A 21,086-nucleotide genomic window follows, 5' to 3' on the forward strand; every position below is an offset into this window, starting at 1 on the left:
TAAATAAGAAACAAAGTTTTTAATCTCTTAAGAGTTTTAAATTACTTCTATAGCTCCAGTCAAATATTTTAATAATTTACATCTTAGCTTCTGTGAGACAACTTTCTGAGTACTTTACCCTTTGACAGTCATTGTGCTGAACATCTCACATTAATCCTGACACTAACTCTTAAAGAGTAGGTATGATTAGCATCATCATTTTATAGTTGATGAAGTCCAGGCTCAAAGAGGTTAGTTCACTAATACTAACCCAAGATCACATAGCAAGTGGCACAGCTGAGATTTGAACTCAAATGTGACTCCAGGCTTTGAAGACAAAAAAAAAACACTCACAAAATTATTTTTAAAAACTTGTTCATTTACAAGGCTGGAAAAAACCCCAGTCACCCACCCCATGCTTCACTGAACATCCTGAATGCAAATCCCTGGTAGGTGAATGCTATGAGCCATGTTAGGAGAGGGATATGAAGTAGCACATATTGGTTTACACATCAGAATGAGCTACTATATGTTAATCAATACATAATGAAAGTCCTTGAATTAAATATCCACTTTACAAATAATCTAAAACAATAAGTATAAATTAATATGATGAGTACATTTTTCTTACATCAGAAAGAACCGCAACAAGAATAAAAAAATAAAAGTGAAAAAAGAACATCCAAATTATCCCCCCCATCCCACCCCATTTGTCCTTTAGTTTTTATCCCCATTTTTCTATTCATCCATACACTAGACAAAGGGGTTATGATCCACAAGGTCTTCACAATCACACTGTCACCCCTTGTAATCTACATTATTATATAATTGTCTTCAGGAGTCCAGACTGCTGGTTTGGAGTTTGGTAGTTTCAGGTATTTACTTCTAGCTATTCCAATACATTAAAACCTGAGAGGTGTTATCTATATAGAGCATAAGAATGTCCACCAGAGTGACCTCTCGACTCCATTTGAAATCTCTCAGCCACTGAAACTATTTTGTCTCATTTTGCATCCCCCTTTTGGTCAAGAAGATACTCTCAGTCCCACGATGCCGGGTCCACATTCATCCCCAGGAGTCATATCCTGCATTGCCAGGGAGATTTATACCCCTGGGAGTCGGGTCCCACATAGGGGGGAGGGCAGCGAGTTCACCTGACGAGATGGCTCAGTTAGAGAGAGAGAGGGCCACATCTGAGCAACAAAGAGGTACTCAGGGGGAGACTCTTAGGCACAATTATATGCAAGTTTAGCCTCTCCTTTGCAGTAATGAGCTTCATAAGGGCATGTCCCATGATCGAGGGCTCAGCACATCAAACCGCCAGTCCCAATGTTTGTGACAACGTCAACACCAGTCCAGGTGAGGAAGTCCAACACATCCACACCTTCCGCCAGATCCTCGGGGCTGGGGAGGGGGAGGCTGTAAATATATTCTTTATTATCTGCCCAAATTACTCTAGGATGTGTCACTATTTCACTCCAGCCTATACTAACCTACCATAAGAGATGGACTTTTTAAAAATCAGATTTTTATCATTGCAGGACATGCCAGGCAGAGGAAATGTTAATGAGGGCATAAAACAGCAAGTAGCAGATAGCTTGGTTTTAATGGAATGTAAATTTGTGAAGAGAGTAACATGGGAGATAAAGATAGAAAGGGATGCAAGGCCTGTATCTTGGAGGGTCTTGGATACTGTACTTTGGAGCTTGGAATTTTTTCTGATACATAGTTATATTAGGGTTCAGAGAGACAGAACTGACAGGATATATATATGTAAATATTAAGAGATTTATTATAGGAATTGACTCATGGGGCCTTGGGGATTGGAAAGTCCGAATTCTATAGGGCACTCCGATGAAGGTGACGGGGAATTCCCCAGGAGACACGGGCTGGTTGAAGTAGACATTCCTCTTTCTTTTTCTGATGGCTGAAATCATCAGTTATCCCTTTAAAAAAAGGTCTTCAACTGATTGGATGAGACTTTTCACATTGTTGAAGGCAATGTCCTTTGTTGATTGTAGATGTAATCAGCCATTGATGCAATCCACTGGCTAATGATTAAGAGCCACAAAATACCCTCACAGTATCAGGCCAGTGCTTGCTTGACCAAACAGCTAGAGGCCATAACCCAGCCAAACTGACAAATGAAATTAACCATCACAGTTATGATCAGCTTAAAGCAACTGAAAAGATCTAAGCCAGGAGAGTGAAAAAATGGAATTTTGTTAGCTCCCTCTGATAGCAATTTGTAGTTTGGATTAGAGAGGAGTAAACTTGGAGGTATTCCTACAAGGAGTTCAGGAGTGGGTTTTAATTTAGCAAAATTTGTTTAGCTGAACTGAGATGAAGAGATAATGAACTAAAGTGTGACAGAAGGGATGAAGAAAAGAGGAAACATCAAAGCGGGAAACTGTGTGATTGAGAGGACCTGGTGATTGATTGGTTATAGAAGGATGAGTAAGAGAGTGCTGCCTGAGTTTTGGACTTGGAATAGTGATGGCATTAACCTAACGAAGCCTAAAAAAGACTAAAGAAGAAACAAGCAGATTTGAAGTGTTGGGGGAGATAAATACAGCTTGATTGAGTTTGAGGTATTGGTAATGCATCTAGGCGGTGTTAGCTAGTGGGCAATTGGATATAAAGACAGGAAGTTCAGTGGAGAGGTCAAGAGGAAAACTGTAGATTTACAATCATTAGCCTATAAGTGATGATTGATTAGGGAGAGCCTAGGGAGTGAGACGAGAAGAAAGCTAACACTGGAACTCTGGGAGACACACCAGCAGCCAAAAGGTTTGGTGAGAAAGAGCAGGCAAGATATTGGGGGTGAGCTTATGATATGGGAATGCTCAGGTGTGACTATGGTTCGTTAATTTTCTTTTAGTATCATAGGAGTATATTGGAAGGAATGAAGTTATTTCAGGATATTTGTTTCTCCCATTGCTTTGCTTAATTTTGTTTGGAAATGTTTTTTTATTTGATAAATAATTAAAAAAAATTTGCTGAGGAAGTGGATGCTAGGAAGGAATAGAAAAAGAATTAGGAATAAGGGGCTTAGGAACTGAGGAAGGAATTTCATGAAGGAGCAGGTGTCAGCAGTGTCCAAAGCCAGCAGTTACATAAGATCTCGATTTGTTTTGAAAATCGGAGGTCCCTTTGTGAAAGAGATGGTTTGGCCTCCGTTAGAGGTTTTCAGTTTGTGATTGGTGGCGCCCCAGTGGTTCTGAAAAGGTGCCTTGAGGTCCATTAAGAACCTTAGGGCTGAGATGTGATATTTATTGGGATGGGGGAAAGGCTACAGGTGCTCTAACCCTGCTTCAGAAAAAACTGCTAAAGTAGCTTGATTTTTATTTAATATGTTTGACTTTAGTATAAGATTTCATTTGAAGAAGCATAGTGGATTATAAGAAATTTAACAACTACTGGCCTGGAGGAGCCATGAGATACTGTTAACCTTTAAGTGCTGTTTAATTAATAGCTGGTGTTCAAAATTCCTACACTAGATGCAGATCGTAATAGACACTTGTTCATGATTTGGATTTTACTCAGAGGTCAACAACAGCATCTGAGTTTATGTAATTATAACTATTCTTATTTTCATTAGCAATGAAGAGCTAATCTCCAGACAACACCATTCTATTTTCTAGTTTGTTAAAAACAAAACAAAACAAAACTTTTTCTATATCTTACCAGGTTCTGACTCAGAAGATCTCTTGGAAGAATTGCTCTGCTCTCTGATGCAGTTAATCACTGATATTCCACTCTTGTAAGTTCTGGCTAAGCCAGAGTTTGTTTTATTTTCTTCCTGTATTGAAGATAATGATTTATCACATTGAAGAGCTTGGGGGTCCTTGGTTTAGTACTTTTATGTGTGTTTTTTAAGGAGTGTACATCCATGGAATTCTTTTATCTGTATTACCTAGTAATATTTAGGCTCTGACTATCCATTAGCAAAACAAGAATTTTATGTTATTAAGAGGAAAGTAAGCAAACTCTCTAGCAATATTAAGCAAAGCGTGGGCACAGAATTAGTTTGACCAACAGCCTTCTGTAAACAAGGATTTAAGACAGATGTAATTATTGGGAACTTAAAAGTCAGTTGCTCTGATACTTTGAAACTTACCCATCTGTGGCAGAAACAGGTAGTTATCTACCACTATCTGTTCTACTTTCTGATTTTATTTCTGGCCTCCCTGAAAGAGGCCAGATTTACATTTCCAACCTTTCTACAGTGAGATGTAGGGGGGAGTCCTTGAATGTGACTTCTGAGTAAAGCTCTTTAAAAGGAACTGACCCAGCTGGGAGGCTTATCTGTTTGCTCTGGACACTCCTAACTGCTGTCTCTTGGACGGAAGGTCTTTTGAGTTGTCTGGCCATCTGGGCACCATGAGCTAGGAGACTCACAGAAAGAAAACTCTGCTTTGACATCACTGAGCTGCTGAACCAAAGCCATCAACTGCCAGTCTCCCTGGACTTCTCATGTTGGAAAAATAGATCCTTTTTGTCTGTACTGCTGATTGTAATTTCATTCGGATTCAAAATGTTAATCTAGTTTGTTACTTTAGAGTAGAGATTTTCAACCTTTTTTCATCATTATGTCCCTAAGGAGCCTTTTTAGACATTTTTTTCCTAATTGTTTCCTGGGCCCCCAGTGAAATTTTAATACCACAGATAAACTTTATACCTGTTTATACCCTTTGGAAGGCCACAAACCATTGTAATATTGATGTTTCTTACCCCACCAAGAAACCCCCTTGGGAGTGATCCTGCTCTGTAGAGGATGCATATTTTAAAGGAGTTATTTTTTAAATAAAGACATACATCTTAAGGTTTTTCATCACAGAATCTCAATCTGCATGTAGATATGGTTGAAAACATGCTGTTTGTCTGTGACTCCATGAGGAGTGAGAGGTATTTATGAGAATATGGGCATTAGCCTGTGGGCAGCACCCAGAATTTTCATAAAGGTTTAGAAGTGAGGACCACCACCCCTGGGGAGCCTGGGAAGGTAGGGCCGGGACAGCTGAGCTTCCCTGATAGGGAAGGGCTGGGGGAGAATTTCCCGTGCACATTGAACTCTTTGTGGCAGACACAGCTATGTGCATGCCTGGTATCCTGTCTCCCTCTCTTTCTAACAGGAGTGTGCAGTGTGTGCCCAGCTTAATTTTTATATACTGTGGCAACTAAATGTGGCTGCATGACATAGTTGAGGCCAATGATATGTCATGAGTTTCCACAGCATGAACCCTTTAGCTTTTTGCGCTTTCCCCTTCTCCATCTGTCCTCCCTTGTGGAATGTGGAGGCAATGCTTGTGCATCTTGAGAGTATGGTGAGGAGTGTCACACTCAAAAATAGCATCCCAGGAGCCTGGGATATTGATGGCATTATGGAACTATTGTACCAGCCCTGGCCTAAGTGAAAAAATTACAGTAGGGACCACCTATTATGGTTAATCTGCTGTAGTTAGTTTTCTCTTACATATGATTGAATACAATTCTTACGCTGTAGTTCTTAACAAAAATTACACTTTGAAATGGAAATTCATTGCCAGGAGAGACAGTCAGAAGACTCAAGAAATCAGAGGACTGTCTCATCCCAATATAACCAATTTTTATTAGTTTCTTTTTCATCCTTTCAGTTCTTCCTTCTGCAAGTACAAGCAGAAATTTATTCTTATATTCTTCCCTTTATTGCATATATACATATATACACACTCTTTTTGAAGGGTTTTGAAATACAGATCTTTAGAGTTTTTGCAGAAATAAAGTATAGAGTTTTTGCAGAAATAAAGTAGAATACGGCATGCCTGAAATGAGAACATGATTTAACAAGAACAGGCAGATATGGAAAGAACAAATTGAAGGTAATGTCAGAAGAAACCACATTCAAAGAATGGAAACTCATGTCATTGATGACTAGAGAGAGTTTTTTTTTGATGCCTTTTATGTCTTTTTCTTGCCTAATTGTCCTGGCTAGAACTTGCAGTACAATGTTGATAAGAAGTGGCACGAGTAGACATCCTTGTCTTGTTTTTTGATCTTGGGGGCAAAGCATTTAATCTTTGACCATTGAATACGATGTTCACTGTGGGTTTTTTGTCAATGTCTTTTATCAGAGTGAGGAAATTCTCTTATGTTCCTAATTTGTAGAGCATTTTATCATGAAAGGATACCACAGTTTGTCAAATGCCTTTTCTGCTTTGATTGAGATTATCATGTAGTTTTTGCCCTTTATTTTATGACTGTGTTATAGTTTATTGATTTTTGAATGTTAAATCAGCCTTCCATTTCTGGGATAAATCCTACGTGGATTTGGTATGCTTTTTATATATTGCTGAATGTGGTTTGCTATTTTTGGTAGACAGAATAATGGTCCCCCAAGTATGGCCATGTCATAATCCCTGTGAATATGTTACCTTACATGGCAAAAGGCACTTTGCAGATATAATTAAATTAAGGATTTATTAAGGAGATTATCCTTTATTATCTGGGTTTGCCCATCTTTCTACTGGAGTCTTTAGGGTATTGGTTATTTTAAATTACCTGTATCATAGTTCCAATATCTCTGTCATATCTGATGTGTTGCTTTGCCTCTTGATAAAGTGTGCTTTTTTCTGCTTCATTTGGTGCCTTGTAATTTTTTTGTTGGAAGCTGGACATCTGGTGGTGGAGAGTAGAGACTAAGATTAATGGAATTTTTTTCTGGAAATGGGTATGCCTTGTCTTTTGCTAGGTCTTTAATGATTTGAGTCAATCTAGTTCACTGAGCTGGGTTTGGGTTTTGGTGTATTTGGTGCTGTTATGATTACCCTCCCCTCTGCATACCATGGGCTCCAAATTCTTTTAGCTTTACTCTGTGCTTCGTTAGGTTGGGACTGGTTTGTATGCTCCACCCTCAGCCTTAGATCTTCACGTTGTGCCTGTCCCTCAGCCTTGGTTTTTTGTTGTTGTTGTTTTATGGCTCTTTTCTGGTTTTAGTCATATCATACTATATTTCTTTATACCATACCTTCACTTTTTTTCCTTCCTTTCATGCTTTTTATCTGGTTGGTCCATTCTTTTTATTCCTTTACCCTCTCCCCACTTGCTGATCTGAAAATTGTGTTTCCTATTTCTGTTCTCCTAGCCATATGAAAACCTAGATCACTATCACTTTAGTCATATCCTTTCCTTCCAATATGTTACTGGCTTTTAATATCATGCCTCACTTTATTTTTTTATTCAATTTTATTGAGATATATTCACATACCATACAGTCATCCAAATAGTACAATCAGTTGTTCACAGAACCATCATGTAGTTGTGCATTCATCACCCCAATCTATTTTTTGAACATTTTCCTTGTACCAGAAAAAGTGAAAATAAGAATTAAAAAAAAAACAAAAAACACCCAAATCATCCACCTCCTCCCACCCTATTTTTCATTTAGTTTTTTGTCTCCATTTTTCTACCCATCCATCCATACACTGGATAAAGGGAGTGTGATCCACAAGGTTTTCACAATCACACTGTTTCCCCTTGTAAGCTACATTGCTATACAGTCATCTTCAAGAGTCAAGGCTACTGGGTTGCAGTTTGATAGCTTCAGGTATTTACCTCCAGCTGTTCCAATGCATTAAAACCTAAAAAGGGTTATCTATATAGTGCATAAGAATGCCACCAGAGTGACCTCTTGACTCCATTTGGAATCTCTCAGCCATTGAAACTTTATTTCTTTTCATTTCACATCCTCCTTTTGGCCAATCCTATGATGTCAGGTCCAGATTCGTCCTGGGAGTCTTATCTTGCATTGCCAGGGAGAATTTACACTCCTGCAAGTCAGGTCCCATGTAGAGGGGAGGGCAGTGAGTTCACCTGCTGAGTTGGCTTAGGTAGAGAGAGAGGGCCACATTTGAGCAACAAAGAGGTACTTGGGGAGACTCACAGGCACCATTATAAGTAGGTTTAGCCTCTCCTTTGCAGTAACAAGCACCATAAGGGCAAACTTCACCTTATTTTTATATCCTTAAATTTAGGCATTGTTATTATTATTTTTTTATAGTGCATTTTCAGACCTACCCACATTTTTTCTAATTTTCTTTTTTGCTTGCTCCTTCATTTTACATGATAATTTTTCCTTCTGAGTACAGTTTGTTACTGAAGAATATGGTATTAACTAAAAAAATTCTCCAATAACTTTTGTCTGAAATGTCTTTATTTTGCTCTTCATTTTATTCTATGCCTTTGTTTGATGTAGAATTTTAGATTCACAATTATTTTCTTTCAGTTATTTGAAAATACCTACTTTCTTCTGCACTTAGTTGTTACTATGGAGATGTCTGTTGTCAGTTTAACAATTATTTTGTTATCTTTGATAGTCTGTATTTATACTATGAAATGCTTAGGTATAGAGACATTTTTATATATCTTGCTCATTATTCGTTATTCTTGAATCTGAGGGTTTATTTTTATCCCTTCTGGAAAGTTCTCAGCTATTATCCTTTTGCATATCATAATTTTCTCTATCTATTCTCTCACCTGTTCCTTTTTAGAACCCTTTTTAGATTTTATGTTCTCATTCTATCCTCCCTGTCTCCTAACTTTTCCCTCATATTTTCCATCTCATTCTATTACTGTCTTGCATATTATATAATTTCCTTAGTTCTAACTTCTGGTTCATTAGTGATTTATTTAAGTCAGTGAAATTCACTGTTTGAGCAAATCCATTGACCTTACAAGTTTTCTTTGTTTTGTTTTTCATAGTATTTATTATTTTCTTATGTTTAAGTTCATTTGTCTTTTATAATTTAAAACTTAGCTTAAAACTTTCACATTGTTGTTTTATCTCATGTTCTTAGGGACTCAAATCCTGCCTGCTGTTTTTAGTGACTGCTCATTCTTGCTGATGGTGAATTGTTGTGTATTCACTATTTGTGAGTTTATCTTTTGTGGGGCTTGTTTTTTCCTTGAGTATGCTTTGTGATCTGAGTTGAAGACAGACATGTCCCCCCAGAGCTGATTCTTTTTTAATAATAGCTTTATTGAGAGAGAATTCACAAATAGTTACTCCCTTTCCTGAGATTTTTAGTATATTACTACAGAGCCGTTTTTGTTTACATCTGTCAAGAGCATTTTCATGGTCCCCCTTTGCTCATTGGTAGATGTTTTTCTAATCCATCACTGAGTGTATAGCTCTCAAAGATCCTGGCTCTTTTTGAAGCATCCATTTCTAACTCCCTGCATAAGAGAGGGCCTGAGACATTTTCTTCTGTTCTCATAGGTGTTAAAATCCAAGCTCCTGGTTACAATAAAATATTCTCTCTGACACCTTCTTCTGTGCCACACTTCAGTTGCCCCCAGGACTGTTCCTTTGTCAGTTAAACCAGTACTTGCTTTCTACTCATTGCCCTTTGCTTCTAGACAGATTGCCACGAGTCTAATTCCAGAACATGTACTCTTCTGCTCTCTAAACTTATTAATAAAAGCTGTGACTCTGAATGAGCTTGTATAGAGTCTTACAAAAATTAAAATTAAAATGGTATCATGAATAAAGTTGTAGGATTGGTTAAAAAAATGACAATAGCTCTTTCAATTAGGTGGGAAAGAGTCTATTATTGGCAGCATGATTTAAGGGTAAAACGTGGGCTTTGGAATTAATCAAATGTGAGTTTGAGTCCTGGCTTCGTAATTTCCTAGCAGTAAAATGATAATGCTTACCTCGCAGGATTAGTATAATAATTAGAGAAGCTATATTTAAAGCATGGTAGCTGCATATATCAGTTGTGAGTGTGTATGGAAACTCCAACTATCATGAGTTAAACTTTCAAGGAATTAGTTTGCTTAACAAGGCTTCTGGAGACAGGTAGTTTAAGGGATGGTTCAGCAGCTTCATGTTGCCAAGGTTGGCATGTCTGTGATACTTGTTCTCCTTGTGGTTACAAAAATAGGAAGTAGTCGTAGGTGAGAACAGTTAAAAAGGTTTACTTTGAGTGTTCTCTCCTATCAGGGAAGAAAAATTATCCCTGGAAGAAGGCCTCCACATTGACCAGGATGGGGTCATATGATTCTCCTTAAACTGGAAGGGAGGTTGGGATAGTCGGTGCCTGGCAAGAGGGGAGAGGATTGCTCTGATTGTTTTGGACCAGTCGTGTTTCATCTCCTCAGTCTGGGCACAAACAGAATTGGAAAGAATAGGGATGGCTCTTGGCCATCCAACACCTTCTGGTACAGGAGCTGCTGCTATTAAGTTGGAGTGGTGTGTGGTTCCAGTGGGGACCCAAAAGAGGAAGCAAACCTGAATTGTTAAACTCAGACTTGCCATTTATCAAAATTCAAAATGTTTTTGTAGTGTGGAACGCACAGTTAAGTCCTGGACGGGCAAAGAAGAAAAGAGCAGTGTCTGTACAAGATATTTACACTCGAGATGATTCCTTCTCATCTTTTACATCTCAGCTCAGATGTTATCTCCTAAGAGAAGCCTTCCATTATCATTTTTCTAAAATGGTTTCCTGATTCATTTTCTTCATAGTATTTACTACTATCAGAATTTATGTCTTTATTTACTTTTTTATTTTTAATCTGTTGCTCCCTACAAGAATGGAAGTTTCATGATTAACAGGTTATTTTTCTTGTTCATTGAGGTCCTGTGCTAATGCTTAAGAACAGTGCCTGAAATAGCAGGTGCTTTGTAAATAATTATTGAGCAAATGAATAGAGATGATATGATGTAAATATGACATAAGCTTTTGGTTCCAAATGAGTGGTTCATTTAATATATATTATAGGGGTTCCAAGAAAGCTGTGCTGGGATGGTTAGATAAGATATCAGAGAGGAGGCCGAACTAAAAGATGGAATGCCTCATATAAAAGTGAGAAAAAAATAGGGGACAGTTTTCCAGACTGAAAATAGTTGAAATTTCAAGTCAAGGGTTGTGGTGAGATAAGATTATAGAGTCAATCAAAGGGTCAGTTTGAGAAGAACATTCGTTGAATCCCAGACTAAGGATTGTATGGCAGTGATGAACCAGTGATGCAATTGTATTTGTGATTTAGGAAGATTATAGTGGAGTGTGGTATTAATGGTGGAGGGACCTGTCAGGAAGCCATTGCATTAATGTGCTTAAAGTTGGTTTCTCTTTACTTGTCTTTAAAAAGGTAAAATTTCTAGGTTCTTAAATGTCCCAAGTAGTTTGACTGTAGTTCATAGTTATGTTTGTTTTACCATGAGGAAGATAACATATCTACTTCCTTTTTCCCAAATGCACAGAAATATTTTTCTTAATTAAGTGACATTTGATCATGTTGGCAAGACTTGAGAATCATTAAGCAATGGCAGTAGAAATGAAGAAGACAGGATGTTCTAGTTTGCTAATGCTGCCAGAATGCAAGACACCAGAAATGGATTGGCTTTTATAAAAGGGGGTTTATTTGGTTACACAGTTACAGTCCTAAGGCCATAAAATGTCCAAGGTAACACATCAGCAATCAGGTACCTTCACTAGAGGATGGCCAGTGGTGTCCGGAAAACCTCTGTTAGCTGGGAAGGCATGTGGCTGGCGTCTGCTCCAAAGTTCTGGTTTCAGAATGGCTTTCTCCCAGGACGTTCCTCTCTGGGCTGCAGTTCCTCAAAAATGTCACTCTTATTTGCACTTGGGGTATTTGTCCACTCTTAGCTTCTCCGGAGCAAGAGTCTGCTTTCAATGGCCATCTCCAAACTTTCTCTCATCTGCAGTTCCTATGGTTTCTTCAAAGTGTCCCTCTTGCTGTAGCTCTTCTTCAAAATGCCGCTCTCATCAGCTGCACTGAGTTCCCTCTGCCCGTCAGCTCATTTATGTGGCTCCACTGATCAAGGCCCACCCTGAATGGGTGGGGCCACGCCTCCATGGAAATATCTCATCAGAGTTATCATCTACAGTTGGGTGGGGCACATTTCCATGCAAACACCCAAAGGATTCCAATCTAATGAGCACTAAAAGATCTGCCCCACAAGATTGCATCAAAGAATATGGCTTTTTCTGGGGTACATAATACATTTCAAACTGGCACACGGGACCACATCTGTGAGGCATTAAAAAAGTAGGATTCGAAGGGTGTCTGCTTGAATGTGAAGGGAAAGAACAATTTCTAGGGTTTGGCTTGGACTTTTGGGTGACTGATGATACCATTTATTATAATATAGATGAGGGGTCCCCAAGTGACACGCACAGGGAAATCCATTGGGGGTGCATTAAAGAATGTTATAATTTTAATTAATATATAAATTTTTATCTCACCCATTTTAAATTTATATTTTATGCATATTTTATAATATTGCTAGAATAGTAGTAGGTATGTGTCATTTATAATCCATATTCAAATATTTTTTGTTTGCCAAAGAGGTTATGTGATTAAAAAGACAACTGGTATGGACTATTGGAGGAACAGATTTAGTAAAAGGATACAAGATCAGTATTAGATATTTTGAATTTGAGATGTTTGTGAGATGTCTAATTAGTAGTTAGTTCAGTGAGCTTGGTGATGAGGAGAGTGGTCTGAATTTGGAATATAGATTTTATTATTGTCCAACCATAGCTGGTCAATGAAGTGATGAGAATAGGCTAATAATAGAATATTATGGGATAATATATAGAGAGTGTGGAGGAAGAAGAAAAGAAGAGCGTTTAGGGTATAGCCCAGAACACTACTGCCTTTTAAGGTTAGGTAAAACAAGAGTGTGTAACGAAAGTAGCAGTGGTAGTAATATTATTTACAATTATTTCTTTGCATTTCTGAAGTTATTTCTGTTTATAGCACTTATTTAACAATTAATTAATTGTACATTGTCGTGTGTGTCTCTTTCTCCTCAGTTAGATATGATTCAGTGTGGTCATGAGCTGCCTTAAATATTCCTGACATTCTTTCTTTTCCCATTTTACCTCACCCAGTGCATAGTTAGTACATCGTCTGTGTTCATTGAATATGTTGAAAAAATCTAAACTCCTTTCTGGAGTTAAAGGACAAAGATACTTAACAAAATGGAAAGAGAAGGGAAGAAAATGAATGGGGAGGAAATACACACATGTTGTCTTCTTTTTCTATGTGAGAGTTTGTGAGATACTTCACATATTCCTGATTTAATTTTAAAAATAGTATCACCTCTGTTACATTTATTTTATTACCAGACACCAGCAATTTAGTATATACCCTAAATGAGAACCTTCTTCTTTTTTAACCCTTATTGATAAAATGTCTTGGTGAAGTTAAAGGGGGGGGGGTGTGTGTTAAATAAGCCTTGAACATGTATAATAGACCAGCCACATAAACATTTTTTTTTGCATTTAAATATTTATTTGGAGGAGATATTAAGAGGGAAATCTAAAACATGGCAATAATTACTATACAACTCTCATTTACAACATCGAGCCACCTGCTGTCATAAAGTTGTAGGACAGAGGGACCAGTCTAGAGAAGTACTGGTCACAGAAGATCTTATGTTAAAGAATTTACCCATTTGCAGCTATGTATATCCAATACTTAGTGATATTTATCATCAGTATCAGCATACATTACCTATTTACTGAAAGAAGTTTGGTTTTAAAAATCTTCCATGGCCAGGAAACAGACCAGGGAATGGGATGGGGAAATATCCCACTTTGGGGGAGAGGGGGTGTCACAGATTATTTCTGAAAACTGGTGGAACTATGGACTGACTTAAACACTCTTGAGGAGCAAGCAGACAGTGTTGTAATATATCAAAAATTTCAGTGTTTGAATGTGTTTATTCTTTTAAAGTGAACTGAAAATGCACAGGCAACCAGATGTCTTATATTATGTACACTCAGCTTTAACCAGCTGTTGAAACAATTTTTTATGATTTAATGTTCTTGGATCTCCATCCTACAAGGTTTGTCTTGGTGACAGTTTCTATGTGAAACCAAATTACTCTTTATAGGTTTCATCTACTGTAATTGTAGTGCAGTATTACAGATTGGTTTGTATTTTAACGGAGAATATGAAAATGGATGATATTCTCACACCTGAACATCAGTCCCACTGCAGGCTTTTCATGTTAACATTGGCATGCCAGTGCTGCCTTTGTAGGTGAATAGCAAGGGGAATCTAGTTTTAACGGGCCTCCAAGGGTAATTCAAAACCAGTTTAAACATTTCTTATGAGACTCTGCTAAATCATTCTATTAATTCTGAAGGCAAAGTGATTACCAAAACACACACACATGCGTGCACACACACATATAGGAGAAATCTATATAAACTAAATTTGAAATTACTCTTTGTTATTAAGAGAATAGGCTCAACTGTAGTAGTTTAGATATCCTCCAAGATTTTTTAGGAATTCATTTGTAATGAAGATTGACTTTTAAGTAACTGGTAGATACTGCTTCTGAGAAAGATTGAACTTCTTGACAAAATATTAAAGTCTCTGAGGTATTTATTATCTTCAGTCTGATTAAAATTGTCCATCTTCTAGGAATCTTTCTTTAACTCCATAGCTCAGCATTTATATATTTAACATCAAAATTAAGTCACATGTTGCTTTAGGTACATGATATTTTCTATTGATCTCCCCAGAATTTAAATAAGTCTCCTTAAAGTTAAATGCCTTCAATGTTTTTTATTAAGGTGAAATTCACACAACATAAAATTAACCATTTTAAAGTATACATTTTAAAGTATACAAGTATACGGTGGCATTTAGTACATTTACAATGTCGTATAACCCACCTCTTTCCAGTTCTGGGTCATTTTCATCACCCAAAATGAAACCTGGACCCATTGAGCAGTCCTCTGCCTTCAGCCTCTGGCAACTCCCAGCCTGCTGTCTGTCTCATGGATTTACCTGCTCTGGACCTCTCCTTTCACTTAGCATGATGTTTCTGACCTTCATCCAGGTTGTACTATGTATCTGCACTTCATTGCTTTTTATGGCTGAATAATATTCCATTATGTGTATGTACCACATTTTGTTTTTCTGTTAATTGGTTGAGGGGCACTTGGACTGTTTCTACCTTTTGGTTATTGTGAATATGCTGCTATGACCATTGGCATAGAAGTATCTGTTTGAGTCCCTGTTATCAGTTCTTTTGGTTATGTACCCAGCAGTAGAATTGCCAGGTCATATGCTAATTCTGTGTTTAACTTTTTGAGGAACTGCCAAACCGTTATCCACAGTGCCTGCACCAATTTATGTTCCCGCCAGCAATGCTCAAGGATTCCAGTTTCTCCACATTCTTGCCAGCACTTGTTATTTTCAGTTTTTTATAATAATGGACATCCTATGGGTGTGAAGTGGCGTCACATTTTGGTTTTGACTTGCATTTCCCTTGTAGCTAAAGTTGTTGAACATATTTTCATGTGTTTATTGGCCATTTGTGTATCTTCCTTAGAAAAATGTCTATTCAGGTCTCTTGCTGAGCTGCAGAATAGGAGTGGTAGGCAGATGTGTAAAACTGCCCCAACGCTTTCTTACTGAAATTTAGGGTTCTCTTTTTTCATTAAGTACTCCCTTGTTGTTGTAATTTTTTTTTATTGGATTCCAGAGTTCCAGAGGAGTTGATTTTGTCAATTTTTGTCAGCTTAACTGTTACTTCAATGGAGGGACCGATTCTTGGAGCTCCGTGCTCTGCCATTTTCCATGACGTCACTCTTGTGTTTAATTTTTATGAAAACCCTCTCCATGATGAAGGAAGTTAATGGAAAAGGAATATAAGGATATTTCCTCAAGACGCTTTTAGAGTGTAACAGAAGAAATGCTGTTCTGCAGGCCTGAGTTGCAAGCCCAGCTCTTAGAATTTGTGACATTGTATCAGAATTTGTGACATTGTATCAGTTCTTGGGGGGGTTACTCTAAGGATAGGGTGAGATCTGTGTGAAAATGCGGTGGTAGAATACAGGTGCTGCTGTAGTGACAGAAGCAGTTTTGTTGTATGGGACCAATACTTACGTTTTAGGAAGTGCTTGCAATGCTGTTTAATTGTTTAGTAGAAGTTATTTTGTAGAAGTTATTTTGAGGACTTAAACTGAATTTCTTTCTTTGACTGTATTTTTTTCTGTCCTTATTATCATAGTTTTTGTTAAAGCCATCTCGGTTAGCTATATACAATGGTGTGGTTATCAAGTGCAGTCCTACTCCCTTCTGGTGCCACTGCTCTGGTCAGGTCTCTTTGAGGTCTGCTCAGAGTGGGCTTTTCTCTTGGACCCAGGCCAATATACCGCTTCTCCCTCTGAGGTCTATTCATATGTTTTTCTTCCTGAACAACCTGTGAACTTATTGGGGACTGGATCATTTTATAAACAGACTCGCCTTGATTTGCAGGTTTTCAGTTATCCTTTAATCTAAGAAAACTTTATTGTAAATTTTTTTCATAAATTATAGATTGATGAAGAAGAGATTTTTATAACCTATTGCTTTCCCTGCCTTCTTTGGGGGGACATGTGTCTATTGTGCAATGTGATTTTATCTGTTCCTTGCACACACAGGGTCTCTGATATTATTTGGTAATCCTACCCACATCACTCATTCTGCTCCAGCCACACAGGTCTCCTTGTTACTCTGGAACATGCCGACCCATTCCTTTCTCTAGGGTGTGCTCTTCTGCAATCTTGTCAGACGTCTGCATGGTTCACACTGTGACCTCCTTTGGGCTGCATTCCGCTCAGCGGGCTGCTTCTTAGTAATGGCTGCTCCAGCTGCCCAACCTGAAATAGCACCCTTCTTACCCTCTGTCCTTTTATCATGTTTTATTTTCTGTCTTAATACTTACCACTGCTTTTCATATTTTATTTCTCAAGTAAAATTAGAATGAAAGCTCCGTGGAAACAGACTCTTCTTTTACTCGAGTTTGTTTTTTTTCACTGCTGTATTCCTAGTACTCAGGTTAGCCTGGCACCTGGTAGAGTCTCAAAAAATATTTGTTGAGGGAGTAAATTTATAAGTGTATACTTATTCAGTGTGCTCAGATCATTTGTTTGTTTTTTTTCCTCAGCATCTAGTCTATACTGAAATACAGTATTGTGCTAAGGCGTATTCCATTACAAGGGAAGTGACTCAGAGCCCTTTGTAGTTGGCACACTATGTTGTGACACTAGGTGGTCTACAGACAGTAGTACTAAAATGGGGCTCCCAGAAGCCAAAACGCTGAGAAATAACATTGACGATACTTAAGGAAATGGTAGATGAATTTGTTATAAATGCTGAATAGATTAGGGTCAGTTAGGTTAGAGACAATCAACTTTACATCTCAGTGATTCCCAGATTATCCCCTTAGACTATACTAATTTATTTTTAATTAAGTTTATCCTTGAAAACATATATTGTGAATGTACCACCTGTATATACTGTACTAGGCCCTGGACATAGGAAGGTATGGCTCTTGAGATGCTTAGAGATGGGTAGATACATAGAAAGATACCTGTAAAAGGAGCAGTTGATAGAGGCTGTTGTCTTTTGGAAGGGTAGGATTAGCAGTGGCTAGGTCGATTAAAAGGTAGAAAGGAGCTGGATGGGGACCTCGTGGGTGTGGATAATGTGTTTGGAGTATCACAAGTGCATTAGTTGGTTTGGGGTAGGGGTATATGGGAGATTAGGGGTGTAGAAGCTGTATTGTTTGAATTTAGAGGGGTTAAAGATTTGATTATGTTGAGTGTTCTCTGTTTATTAAGATATAAAGAATATACTGTATATTTTTGGAGTTGTTTCTCTAAATCCATTTTGGAAGTATTTTGAGGGGATGAAACTGATTAAGGACCAGTTAAACTGATCTTAAAAATTCACTTTATTCACATCATGTTAGCAGTGCAATTAAAATTATATAAAATGCACATTTACTCAACCCATAAACTAGTGGTATTGGCTTAGATGCTATGTTGTGGAAAATTTGAATATTAAAAACTGTTGGTGCTAACAGTGAGTAGATGGTTGTTGAAGAACCTGAAGAGCCATAAATGATTTCTTTATGAAGTCTGCAAGTTGTTGGAAGAGAATGAAGGTGCTATTTAGACCTGTGGTTAGCAATAAAGGGACTGTGCCTTTATACAGCTATGCATGTTGCTACTCAGACATTCGCTACATCTGGCCCCAACAGGATGGGTGACTAAAGCAAGTCATCATTGGGTGCTGTAAGGTAAATGTTTAATACAACTTTCTGGAAGAATTAGGTATTTCAGACATTACAAGGAATGAATTTAAGATTATGATACCAAGACAGTATCATGTATTAGGTTCACAATAACTTTTCAGTTTGAAAATTGATGTCTGGTACTGTTTTAGTTTCCTGTCTGCTAAAACAAGTACCATACAATGAGTTGGCCTAACAACGGGAATTTATTGGCTCACAGTTTCAGAAGCTAGAAGGCTTGCTTCTTCCCAGAATTGGTATTCTCTGGCTGGCCAGCAGCCTCTGGGGTTCCTTGGCTTTTCCATCACATGGCAGTGCACATGATGGCATCGTCTCCTTTCTGTTCCCAGTTCCATTGACTTCCAGCTTCTGGCCGCTCCCTGTGGTTTCTTTTTCTGTTTGCAGTTTCCTTTGCTTATAAGGACTTCAGCCATATTGGATCAAGGCCCACCTTCATTCAGTTTGGATACTTCTAAACAAGTAACATCTTCAAAGGTCCTATTTTTGAATGGGTTCAAACCCACCAGACCAGGGGTGGGAGCCTGAACATGTCTTTTGTGGGAGACATGATTCAGTCCCCAACAGATATATACCTTGGGAGAAAAGAATCCCAGTTAAAAAATTTTTAAGTACCTAAACACTTATCTGGTTTTGTTGAAGATATTTGACTACAATATATTCACTATTCCAAATAATGTCAATTGTACAAGTTATGTGATTAGATTCTTAATAAATGCTTAACTGATTATTGTTAAGAAACATATTATATATATATAATAGTAAGTATGTTATGTAGCAAGGACAAGCACCTCTAACTCTGGATCCTGATGATTTGGTCTGACTGGTTCTAGCCTGGCATTAGGTGGTTGAATGATTAGCAGCAGCCAAAACGGGGTCGTGAATCCTGGCTGTCATTTTGCCTGCTTATGCAAATTTCCTTGCAAATTCTGGGCTAAACTCATAAAATCATTGGAATTTTAGAAGTGGACTTAAAATTATTTGTTTTTTAAAATTTTATTCTAGTAACTTATATTCAACATAAAACTTATTTTATTTATCCTAGCCCTTTCATTTTACATATGATGTCACTGAAGTGGAGAGAAAGGAAAGTGACTTTCCTAAAGTCAGTTTGCAGGATTATTGAGTAACATGGATTATTGGATAAGGTCCACCCTGAAAATATTGAATCTCTGCCTTCAAAGAAGTTTTACTCTTAAAAAGCCAAGAAGAATACAAAACGCTTTTGTTAGTTCCTTTTGCTGGCATTAATAGGTGTATAGCAAAATATGAATTATGTGGTGTGATATTAATAACTACAAACTTTAACTTTACCAGCAGTCAGACAGTTGGTCATGTTTTTCTTCCTGATTTTTCTGAATTACATAAATTAATTTCTTTGCGATGTAATTTCTTTTCAGGTATAATCCAGATTATAACTATATTTGGATATTTTAAACTGGTTATCAACACAGAATTTTATTTTAATTTGTAATATATATGTGCACATGGTTTGAAAAAACATTAAATAGCACACAGTAATTATAATGAGAAACAAATATCTTCTGTCCCATCCCCTTTTTATCACTTTCCTCCCCAGAGGCAACCACTTTTAGTTCTTAGCAGTTTTGGTGGTTTATATAAATCTTTACTTCTAACTTTACCTTTTTGTTTCTCAATAGTACACTCACACCACCATTTCTTGGTTGATTCATTCAGTTATTTATTGATGTCTGCTCAGCTGATAGTCTGTCACCTTCTGCTTACTTGCACACTTCTCCTTGCAGTATCCTCTGACTTCACTTTAATCATTATTTTTATTTTTCTGTGTAATATACTCATACCTTCTTGTTCCATCAAGTATAGGTAGGAGTACATGACTCACCCTTTGTAATTTGAAGATATCAGTGCCCCTACCCTATATTCAGTTCCCTTCCCTGTCTTAAACCCCTCCTCGCTTGTGTCATCTGTCCTTTCACTTCTACATTTTTCTTTCAAGACAAGTTTACTTAAGCCTATTCTTTATATGAAGTACACAGAAAGAAGTAAAAGGCAGGGCTTAGTTGAGTTCAATCAAAAAAAAAGGGGAAGGTAGAACTTTCCATCTCTTAAGTCTTCACTACATATCTTCATTCTTTTAAAATGAAGTGAATTCCTAGATCAGAAAATATCTAGGCAAATCTCTATTATAACATGACTGGAGCGAAGTTAGAGGATTGATAATCTAAATGACAAAATTGATCTGGAAACATATTCATGTGTCTAGTTTTCTATCAATATTTATTGTTTTCAGAACTCAATTTTAAACAAGATAATGAAGCACTTCATGAAGACTTGACTGGGGAGGAAGTAGGAAGCTCTCTTGTTTTTATATCGTGAACCTGATCTTACTCTTCGCTGAAAATTTTCCGGGATGACAGAAAACAGAACTGAAAGAGAAACTCACCCCTGTAAAACTCATTGAACTATGCATTTACAGTATCTATACATTTCAGTAGGTAGATTTTACCTCAATAAAGAGCATTACAAATCATTAAAAAAAAAAAAAAAAAAAAGACCCTCTCAGTAGCCTTTTTAATCACAGGAAGTAATCCTGTGATTTAAAAAAAAAAAAAGAAAATTACTAGGTATCAGTAATTCTGGCAGCAAAATTTGCTAAAGAGCCCATTGAACATTTCTTTTTTTTTTAATAATTCAATTTTATTGAGATATATTCACATATCATGCAGTCATACAAAGCATACAGTCAGTTGTTCACAGTACCACCATATAGTTGTGCATCCATCACCAAAATTAACTTTTGAACATTTTCATTACCACACACACAAAAGTAATAAGAATAAAAATTAAAGTGAAAAAGGACAACTAAAATAAAAAAGATCACTGGGTGCTTTTTTGTTTTTGCTTTTGTTTTTTTTTTTTGGTCCAGTTTTTCTACTCATCCATCCATAAACTAGATAAAGGGGAGTGTGGTCCATATGGCTTTCCCAGTCACATTGTCACCCCTCATAAGCTACATTTT

The 21,086-nt window shown here is 37.3% G+C and overlaps 1 protein-coding gene across 4 annotated transcripts in view; it reads left to right on the forward strand.

Moving 5' to 3' along the window:
• Positions 1-21,086, forward strand: part of DYM (dymeclin) — a 448,453-nt gene that overhangs the window by 116,796 nt on the left and 310,571 nt on the right. For all 4 annotated transcript variants that reach the window (XM_037805588.1, XM_037805586.1, XM_037805584.1 and 1 more), the window contains one exon: positions 3,670-3,742. In XM_037805588.1, coding sequence (XP_037661516.1) covers positions 3,670-3,742 — 73 coding nt within the window. The remainder of the gene's footprint in view (positions 1-3,669; positions 3,743-21,086) is intronic.

Source organism: Choloepus didactylus, chromosome 16 (assembly GCF_015220235.1).
Source record: "Choloepus didactylus isolate mChoDid1 chromosome 16, mChoDid1.pri, whole genome shotgun sequence".
Classification (NCBI taxonomy): domain Eukaryota; kingdom Metazoa; phylum Chordata; class Mammalia; order Pilosa; family Megalonychidae; genus Choloepus; species Choloepus didactylus.